This window comes from Martes martes (genome assembly GCF_963455335.1).
Source record: "Martes martes genome assembly, chromosome: 8".
Classification (NCBI taxonomy): Eukaryota; Metazoa; Chordata; class Mammalia; order Carnivora; family Mustelidae; genus Martes; species Martes martes.
This window is the reverse complement of record NC_137895.1, coordinates 62806993-62818259: the sequence shown is the minus strand read 5'-3', so window position 1 is coordinate 62818259 and position 11267 is coordinate 62806993. Positions and strand designations below refer to the sequence as shown.

General features: G+C 35.4%; 1 protein-coding gene across 1 annotated transcript in view; it reads right to left on the bottom strand.

Moving 5' to 3' along the window:
* Window positions 1–7644: 7644 nt before the first annotated feature.
* SLCO1C1 (solute carrier organic anion transporter family member 1C1) overlaps window positions 7645–11267 on the bottom strand; it is a 70913-nt gene continuing 67290 nt past the window's right edge. The window contains exons 14-15 of the mRNA XM_080811043.1: window positions 9640–9757; window positions 7645–8072 (exon numbers count right to left, since the gene is read on the bottom strand). Coding sequence (XP_080667169.1) covers window positions 7850–8072; window positions 9640–9757 — 341 coding nt within the window. The 3' untranslated portion in view covers window positions 7645–7849. The remainder of the gene's footprint in view (window positions 8073–9639; window positions 9758–11267) is intronic.

Below are 11267 nucleotides of genomic sequence, written 5' to 3'. Positions count from 1 at the left end.
AAGAATCCCCTAAAGAATTAACACAACCACAACCTCATTTTTGTGTGTGAGAACATTTAAGTTCTACTGTCTTAGCAATTTCCATTATACATACAGTATTAACAACAATCACCATGTCTTATATTAGATCCTCAGATCTTTCTTCTTACCCTTTTAAAATCTGTACCCTTTTACCAACCTCTCTCAATCTTCCCCACCCTCTAACCCCTGGCAACCATTCTTCTACTCTCTAATTCTATGAATTTTTTTGTTGTTGTTCAGGTTTCACACGTAAGTGATACCATATAGTATTTGTCTTTCTCTCTCTGGCTTATGTCACTTAGCGTAATGCCCTCAAAGTCCATCCATGGGGTCACACATGGCAGGATCTCCTTCTTTCTCATGGCTGAATTATATTCCTTCATATATAGTAGGTGTATACCACATCTTCTTTACCCATTCATCCACTGATGGACACTTGGGTTGCTTCCAAATCTTATCTATATGAATAATGCTGTGATGAATATGAATATGGAAATGCAGATATCTTTTCAATATCTTGTTTTCATTTCCTTTGAATATACACCAGACGTGGAACTGCTGAATCATATGGCGGTTGTATTTTAAAATTTTTGAGGGACCTCCACACTGTTTTCTGTCGTGGCTGCATAAATTTATATTCTCACCGATAGTTTACAAGGGTTTCCTTTTCTCCACATCCCTGTCATGCCCGTTATCTCTTGTCTTTTGATGATAGCCATTCTAACAAAGTGTGAAGAGGTATCTCATTGTGGATGTGATTTTCATTTCCCTGATGATTAGTGATATTGAACACCTTTTCATTTTCTTGATGGAAATGTGTATGTCTTCCTTGGAAAAATTTCTACTCAGTTCTTCTGCCCATTTTTAAGTTGGATTGTTTATTTTGTTGCTGTGAGTTGTATGGATTCACTATATATTTTGACTATTAATCCCTTTATCAGACATATGATTTACAAATACATTCTCCCATTTTGTAGGTTGCCTTTTCATTTTGTAGTGTTTTTCCTTTGCTGTGCAGAAGCGTTCTAGTTTGATGTCATCCCACTTGCTTATTTTTGCTTAGGTTGCCTTTGCTTTTGGTGTCAAATCCAAAACATTACTGTCAATTATAGTGTCACGGCACCTGGGTGGCTCAGTGGGTTGAGCCTCTGCCTTCGGCTCAGGTCATGATTTCAGGGTCCCGGGATCAAGCCCCGCATCAGGCTCTCTGCTCTGCGGGAAGCCTGCTTCCCCCCACTCTCTGCCTGCCTCTCTGCCTGCCTGTGATCTCTCTCTCTCTCTCTCTGTCAAATAAATAAATAAAATCTTTGAAAAAAAAAAAAGACTAGTATCAAGGAGCTCTCGTCTTATGTTTTCTTCTAGTAGTTTTATAGTTTCAGGTCTTACATTCAAGACTTTTAAGTTTAACATTTTAAATGTTTAACCTTATATAAAGAGTCGATGGAAAGTATTATTTGATGTTTTGCATTTTTAAGAAGAGAAAAATAGTATTAATGCATATTTATATAATTTGGGGATAACTTTAGGATAACCAATTGCAAAATATTTTTCAAATTGCTAAAGAAGTGGTTATAACTTCCACATTGTTAGTAAGAACAAAAAGCAAAAATATAGGGATGCCTGGGTGGCTCAGTTGGTTAAAAGTCTGCCTTCAGCTCAGGTCATGATCCCAGGGTCCTGGGAGGGAGGCTGCTTCTCTCTCTACCTGGTTCTCCCCCTGTTGGTGCTCTCTCTTTCTCTCTGACAAATAAACAAAATCTTAAAAAAAAAAAAAAAAAAAGCAAAAATATAGCACAGATAGCATATGGAAGAATAAAGGAAAACACAAGGAAGAAAACATAAAACAAAATGGAATAGATAATATAAAAGAAGGAAAATCAAACATCAAGTATGACAATTAAATATATTTGCTAATAGAAAAAATTTTAGATAAAGTACAGAAAAAATCCAATTTTATCCTGTTAAAAAATTTCTAACCTTAAACAGAACACAAAAAATTAAAAAAAATAAAGGCAGGGCCAAAAATATATCAAGTAAACATAATCAATATAGACAGCAGAAGTGGCAATATTATTATAATAAAATTCAAAAAAATTTATTAACTACGATAACAAATTTTTTAAAATCAAGTCTATATATCATAAATACATAATAGCTATAAAACACATTAAATTCTACAAATGAAAACTTTTGGAAAAAATGGAAGCAATTCACAAAACTCATTCAATCATATGAAAAGATTATAATATACAATTACTCTCAAGCTTTAAAAAACAGTAAAGAAAATAAATACCAAAAGATGTGAATGGCATAATTAATTGGTCTGATTTGGTAAATATATATTTAATATAGTCTTACAATCAATGAGCATACTTTATTATCAAAACCTGAACTTAATATTCATAAATTGATTTCTTTGGTTTAAGTCCTCAATTAATTTCCAAAAGGATAAATTGAATAGGCTACATTCCCTAACTATAAATGTGATTAATCTGAAAAATAAAAGACAAATTTAAATTAAAATATCCAAACAGAGAAATTTTAAATCATTTTCCTTTCAGAGCAAATAGGATATTTGAATCTAACAGAAATTCCAGAATGTATTTGTAAACAATTCGGAAAATATCATTGGTACTGCAGCACGGCAAACCTTTTAATTATATACAAATTTTTACATTAAAAGATATTAGTGTTTTCATTACTAAGCTAGAACATACAATTATAAGCCTACAAGTCAAGAATTTAGGTAAAGATTTTTTTTAAGCATGCCTAAAGAAAGAAGGAAGGTAAGAAATAAATATTAATTAAAAATAAATAAATATAAATTAGGCAGCTGAGAAACAGAATCCAAAAGCCATTTCTCCGAAAATTTCAGTAAAGCCCTTGTCAAACAAAATCCACAAAAATGAAAAACCCACGTATAAAACTAGGAATGAGAAAAAAATATAATCTAAGCTTACTTGCTCTAATTTTATGAAATTAAAAAATCTTTTAAAAACTAGAAGATTTTTCTAGGAAAAAACACAAATTTTCAAAGTTGAATCAGTAAGCAGATATTTTTTAAAAAGTTAAAATAACCAATCAAAAACTTTTCAAAGTATTATTTCTTTAAAAGGCTAAAAACATTCTTTCAAATGTAAAAGGGACAGATACTTTCTCTGCTATAAAATCTGTTCCAGAACTTTAAAAACGAAATAGTTTTCTAGTTGATTTTACAAAACTGAGAAAGCCTGATACCAGAAGCTGACATATAAGATAACAAAAATGTATAAAGGAGGAGGATAAAATTGTATTTTCCTAATACACTGCAATTAAAATTACCTAGGTCCAAGACTTGTTAACACGAAGTGGATTTAATGCCAAATAAATCTGCTGAATAAAGTTACTCATCTTTTGAAGAGATCAGCAGTGCAAGTCATCACATTAGAGATCTTGCACTTGCGTGAGTTATCATTAACTCAGTATATTCTAAAATTATTGAAGCATAAAACTTTTAATTATACTCATTAATATTTAAATGTGTTAATGTGCCTTTAATGCTTGATTCATAGGAGGTCCTCAATACATGTTTTTATTCCTTTTTTTTTCCTAATTGTGAGATTTCATGGCTTCACCAGTAGATGGCATCGATCTTACCATAACCATTTAGGCTTTTCCTGATGGCATGTTCACAGAGCTGATGACACGTGTTATTCTCAACAATGTTAAAGTAAAGGCACAGGGAACAGAAAGGAGATGAGAGTTTGGAAACATCAAGGAGAGGGAAGAAGCTCTAGGGTCTTAATGTTGCAGGGTGGGGAAACACAATATGGTTTGTGTTTCTTGAATGAGAAATGGAGGTAGTAGGGTGACGTTTGAAGAACTCAGAATAGTGACCTCACTGTATACTAATTACAGGGGAGGAGAGGCATTACTCCTAATCGATCAGAGTGGACAGTCAATAGACCTTGCCCAAAGTTAATGAGTCCAGAAGCAGTATTTGTATGTTATTTAAAAATGGGGAAGTGACCATCAGAAAAACCAACAACCCAAACTTGCAAGAAGTAATTGCCTTTGAGGAACAGAAGTGAAGTTAGGGTGCAGGACTGTTACTTTTCATTTTAAATCATTCTGCATCCATTTTATTTTCTTTAACCATGTGCATATTTTGGTATGTTAAAACTTTTCCAAAGTAGATGTCCAAAATTTATTTTTAGCAAAATTACTGGGAGATAACAGTTTAGGGTATAGATTAATACAGACATAATGTGGCTGTCCAAATCTGATAAAACTCAATTTAAATCTTGGCTCCACCAGTTACTGAGACTTGTTAGCTTTGAATAAGTTACTAAACTTTCTAAATCTAGGTTTCTTCCTCTAAAGATATCACTAATTATACCCAACACATAATGTTATTTTGATATTTGGAATTGAGGAAATGTGTCTAAAGCACTCAGCACACATATGGAGAATGCTTAATATTGTTATACTTACTAGATGTTATAAAATTATTAAAAATGTTTATTATTCTCAAGGATATGTTACAGTCACTGTATTCTATCAATCTCCATTTATGTATGATTGTATAAATCTGTCATATATAAGCGGAGATTTCTTAAATGCTAATGGTCATAAAAGTTCTTTTGTTGTTTTTCAGAGTTTCAGAGGGCTTGTTTTTATTATCTGCTTCAGAGGCCTCATGATGGAAGAGAAGAAGCCAGAACTAGTTTGCCCCCCTCCACCTTGGCTAAATCATTTCATCCAATTTAAGTCACTCCATTTATAAAATGACATTGCTTGAGATTAACCTGTCTGAAAGTTACAGGGCATCAGATGGTCATTTGAGGTGCTGGTCAGTTCTAGAGGCTATGGCTGTGGAACAAGAGAAGAAAGTGGCCCACTGAATGTGGAGCAATTGTGGAGTCCCGCGTGTTGGTCAAGGCCTTACCTCTAAATGTCTGGCCTGGGAGCTGAGGGAATTTTTTTGACCTTTGAAATGAAGTTCGGCTTGTTAGAAAAAAATGTTAATCATGTGCTTTCTGAGGCATAAAAAGCCTGCTTACTTCTGTCAGATGAATTTACTCATCCAAAATATCAGGGTCCCCTTTAGTAAATTCAATTCCCCACTAAATGATACCCTCCTGTGCCATATTAGTGAGTTTAGTTTTTATAATTCCACTGTCAAATTAATGGTTATGCATAAAAAATGCTTCCTTTTCACCAATATCCAGTACTTTTATGAAAAAAGATCATTCAATCAGCCTTCATGCCAATTTTTACTTATTTTTCAAGTTACTCAAGAGTAAATTGGATAGGATTCTGTTTAGAAATTTACTTGCAAAAAAGTTATTTTTCAGAATTTTGCTACAGAAAGGTTTGAAAAATAAAGAGGATGTGGGAGACAGGATGAGGACCATGAATTTTAATTTCATCCCTACAAAGAAAATTCTTGACAAGCGTAGTCACTCACCGACTCGGCAAATATTTGTTCTGGGTAAGACTGATACTGAGACGACAAAAAGAATTCCTGCTCTCAAGTTAGCACAGCAGCAGCAGGTCTGATGGAGGCCTGCTGGAAACAAAACATGTCTATTTTCATTTTCAAAAATAGTACAATATGAGATGATCTCACATCACTAATTCAAATGAAATGACAACATTAATATACATTTAAAGGAAAAGTTCTCTGCTCTCCATCCCCAAACTTTCCATCTCTTTTTTTTTTCCATTCGTATTTACAGGATTGGTATGTAATGGAAAAAGGAAAAAACAGCAAACTATTTTGTTTGGACTATTTGATCCTTCCACTGTTGAAGACTATTGTTTTTGTTTGTTTGGTTGGTTGGTTGGTTTTTTGTGTTTGTTTTGTTTTTTGACTATTGCATTTTTAAACTGGGCATTCTTGTTGGACTTAGGCTCCTAGAAACTCCTCAAACAAACTTCTTGCTGGGAGCGTTCTGATTGCATGCTCTATTTGTTGTAAAGGCTGCTAAGAGTCATGGTACAATTTTAAGACTCCACTGCGGTGGTCTCTACTTTAAGTCTGACTTCTTAGGAGGCCCAGGCTCCTCTCACACAGCTGGTGGAGGAAGAAACATATAGTAAGTAATAGAGCTGATGATGGAGGACTGGTGAACCTACTATACCTCCTCAGAGAAGCTCCAGGAAGCCAGCAGAGAAGAAATGCCCCAAACGAAAGAGCTATCTGGCAAGCTGCAGCCCCCTGCCCAGAAGCCCTTAGACCCCATGATGAGCGCCAGATAAAGCACCCAAGAAAGACACCATCACTCAACCCATCACCTCCGCATTCCTCTTACACCATCTAAGCTTACTGTAGACTTTCAGAAATTCAACTTTCAACTGCATTTTAGGATCACATCATGTGTGCCCATCTGGAGGAGCTTACATACCTTAAAATATGGGCAGAATTAACTGTACTTCTTAATCCACTGAATTAATGGAAGGGCAATGAAGCATTTTTTAAAAATTTTTATTTTATTTTTTCAGTATTCCAAGATTCATTGTTTCTGCACCACAACCAGTGCTCCATGCAATACGTGCCCTCCTTAATACCCACCCACCACTAGGCTCATCCCTGCCCCCAATTCCCTCCCCTCCATAACCCTCAGTTTGTTTCTCAGAGTCCACAGTCTCTCATGGTTTCCGATTTTCCCTACCCACTTCTCCTCTCCATCTCCCCATGTCCTCCGTATTATTCCTTATGCTCCACAAGTAAGTGAAACCATATGATAGTTGACTCTCTCTGCATGACTTATTTCACTCAGCATAATCTCTTCCAGTCCCATCCATGTTGATACAAAAGTTGGGTATTCATCCTTTCTGATGGAGGCATAATACTCCATTGTATATATGGACCATGCCTTCTTTATCCATTCGTCCGTTGAAGGACATCTTGATTCTTTCCAGAGTTTGGCAGTTGTGGCCATTGCTGCTATGAACATTGGGCTACAGATGGCCCTTCTTCTTACTACATCTGTATCTTTGGGGTAAATACCCAGCAGTGCAATTGCAGGGTCATAGGGAAGCTCTATTTTTAATTTCTTAAGGAACCTCCACACTGTTTTCCAAAGTGGCTGTATCAACTTGCATTCCCAGCAACAGTGTAAGAGGGCTCCCCTTTCTCCACATCCTCTCCAACACTTGTTGTTTACTGTCTTGTTAATTTTGGCCAGACAATGAAGCATGCTAATAATAATTTTATACTTTACCATCATGGTCCCTTCAGGTGTCACACACAATGCACATATAATGGATGGCAGAAGAGCTAATAATCCAAAATTCGAATTCTCCAAGATCATTTGCCACTATATATTTCTGTGCCAATTACTAAAGTCCAAAAGAAAGGAAGAGCTTAAAATGAAATTCTTCTCTACATATTCTGGCTCTATTCCAACATCTTCATCAAGGTCATATTTGAAGGAGGCCAAGATATAATTTAATTTTTTAACAGGACTCTCTTCCCCTTGACAAGTATTTCAGTTTAAAAATTACTCTATGTATAGCCATTAGACTATCAGGACAATTGTTCTAGCAATACAGCTAATAGATAACGGGCGCAAGGCAAAATTAAGCAGAATGAGTAAATAATATGTGGAATTTATATAAATAATATAAGGAAGAAATAAAAGGTTTGGATTAGCTTTATTATCTGTATTTTCTGTAATATGTTTAATTTTATTTGTTATTAGGTACATTATCCCATACTTAGAGTCAAAGACATATTTTGAAAGGAGAAAAAAAATGACACATTAAAAACCCCTTTGATTAAAATCTATTTGTTTGCAGAATTTCCAGAAATTAGAAAACATGGCTTCAAGTCATCATTTTTCTAAAGCTGTGTTTCCTTGCCTGGCCAGCAGCTGGGTTGTAGCAAATGATCACTTGTAGTACAATTTTCCTTCCTGATTCTTGTAGACACCATTGTTCCTTCTGTCTTGGTTCTGAAGCTTCTATGTTTTGAAACACAATTTTTCCTTAAAGTGAAAAGTACTGCAATACTTAGGAAAACGGACACTGTGCCCAGCATCACAGTAAGTCCCAGATATATATGTCTAAAAGAAGAGAGAAACTCAGTCATAATTATTGCAACTATCCAACTTTAAAATGGGCAAGGAAGGTAACAGTATCATTCAGTAGATAGCAATACCAAGAAAACCAATCTATCAATGAAACCGTCACGAGGATGTTTTTTCTTAAGAATGCAAATTCAGTGGCTACAAAAGACCTTTCTATGAACATCTGGCAGACTATTGAAGGCAGTATGCTAATATAAAGCAACTTCTTAGTGGTGCCATAATTTTTAGTTACTACTAATTACATAATCAGTTCCATCCTCTCTGTAAATTATTCCCTTAGACCAGGTGACCATATGTCTATTTGCCCAGAACAGTCCTAGCTTATGCTGGTGTTGTCCCAGTGTACTTTTTAATAGTGCCCCTTTTCACTCTCAAATGTGTCCAGGTTGAATGATAAATTATGTGGTTACCCTACCTTTGAAACTTGCCCAGATGCACTTCTACAAAAAAAAAAAAAAAAAAAGCTGCAAGAAGGAATGTCAAGGGAGAATCAGAGCTCTTAGTAGAGCAGAATGACTTAAGAATTAACCAAAGGTTTAAATCACTTTCTTCAATCAGAAGCCTTTAGTTCTTCATCTATCATAAAACAGGAAGGTATGGAAGGGCAGGTTGAATGATTTATTCTGGTCACCTCGTACACATAATCAGTCTCTGATTGAAATACATTGTCTTTACATTAAAGGAAATGCTGCCTTAGCAAATGTGAGCAAAGCACAAATTCTACTCAAAGGTCAAGTCCCTTTCAAAGACCAAAATAAATTTCTCACATAACATCAAAGCCTATTAATCAAACAAACTTATTTGAGATGGTTGGCTCAATTCACATCCAACTTCCAACTTACGCAGTTTAGTACCAAGCTTATTCCTCCAGAAAATGCTCAGATTGTAAATCTAAAAAAAAAAAAAAAAAATCCTTCCTGCTCTTAAGCCATTGAAGCATTGCTTTCAGCAATAAGGGGACTAAAGTTTGATGAACTGAACTGAATGATACCACAGTGAAAAACCCATGCCCCTCAACCCCATGCACACTCATACACACAGAAAAAACCTTTTACTTTTATGCATCTCAAGTACTGGAATAATTGAACATCAGTTTGGCAATAAAAGCTGGACAGATTTAGAGCCAAATCCAGCTCTTGCCCAGGGGGATTATATCTGACGTAAATGGGACAGTTTGGCTCGGTTTGAAAAAGAATAGAATTAAACCCAAAATGTGACCTAAATTTAAATGCTTCTGAGCTGCAGAGAATTACCCACTTGTGTGCATCAACTTGCAAAAATTCTACTATATTCTGGAATCTTTTGTGAACTTTATTTAAAAAAAGATTACTCATTTAAAATGGGAGTCAAGATTAGGAATGAGGAAAAGCTGGAAGGTCTAGCCAAATAAATAGCAATAAAATTATTCTATAAAATAGAACATGCTTCTTGGTTCGATGATCCTTGTGCAGTGAAACTCCATAAGGAATGATTATTGCTCATTTCATTGTTCAAACCTGGAATGTTGTACTGGGGAGACGCAGGAATGAGTCTAATACGGTACCTGAAAGTATTTGAATCATATAATCTACAGGAGCCTCTACTTCCACATCTTTTAAATCCCCATTTGAGGCATGAAGTGTCAATCAATATTCCAAAATACACAGGAGCTGGGATTCCTGCTGTGAGAAAAACACACAATTGCTACTAAAAATATATGCCCATCTTTTGATTACCCTATAATGAATGAGTCTCAGAACCACTTACTTTCAAACTAAAAAGAAAAAAACTGCTTTGGGGGAAATGGGTACCTGTAGAAGACCAGAATACACCACCTCACCATATTTCTCTGGCATAAAGGTTATTTTGAGCAATAGAAGGCACAGAAACCCCTAAGACAGAGCAGAAGTTTCCTTTTTGTAAGGGAAGCAACATTTATAACAGAGATCTCCATTTGTAAGCGTGTCTACATCTCTGTACCCAGAAGAGAAGGATTCCTAATCCCAAGAGGCTTTAATCAAAGGAGAAGGAACCCACCCAAATCTCCCTAACAAATCTAACCCTTGTTTACTTTACTTTTCCTGGTCACTTTCCCATTATTTAAGAATGGGTTTTACTTATTTTACCTTACCGCTTTTCTATTGGGCAGACAATACTCACTTCTAATGATATTAACATAATCTCTCATTAGCTTTATTTTAAAATACATAACAGTTTAAATATAATGACACCAATGTTAGTATTAAAGATAAGACTACAAAATGTAGTGAAGTTATGTGGCTTTGGTAGTGATTCTGGCCTTTTAAACCTGTTTTTCTTTATGGTTATGCCTCTTACTTAATACACAACAAATTTCAGTTTGTTTCAAAAATGTCTTAGTTTCTTTTTGTTGTTTTCAATTACATAAAAACTTTGCATAATTTCATTTTTTAAAATGTCTTCTCCCAGTATTTTTTAAAAAATATTTTATCTATTTATTAGAAACAGAGAGAGAGATCACAAGTAGGCAGAGAGGTAGGCAGAGAGAGAGGGGGAAGCAGGATCCCCGTTGAGCAGAGAGCCCGATGCAGGCTCGATCCCAGGACCCTAAGATCATGACCTGAGCCAAAGTCAGAGGCTTAACCCACTGAGCCACCCAGGCGCCCCACATAATTTCATTTTTTTAAAAAAATATTTACTTATGTATTTAAGAGAGATAGAGGAGACAGAGCATGCAGGGGGCCCATGAGTGGTGGCAGGGCGGTGTGTGGGAGGGGGTAGGGGCAGAGAGAGAGGAAGAGAATCTTCAGCAGACTCTCTACTGTGCACAGAGCCCCACATGGGGCTCCATCCCAGGACCCTGAGAACAAGACCTGAAAAAACTTTGCATGATTTCAAATTAAAAATTAAACCAGAGTTAAATTTACAAACTCTACTTTCCAGTCTGTCCTCTTACTTTTTTTCCTCCCTTCCCTTATAGGTAACCACCACCGCAACCACTACCATTACTATCATCATCATCGTTTTTAGTTTATACTTCCATTGTTTCTTTTTTAAATGTTAGCAAATACCTTTGCATATATTTATAATATTTCTACCTTTCCATACTTCTTACACCATATGTATCATAGTATGAACATCGTTCTACATTTTACTTCACTTAAGGGTATAGCCTGGAGATCCCTTGGTAATATAGACTGCTGTGTCCCTCTG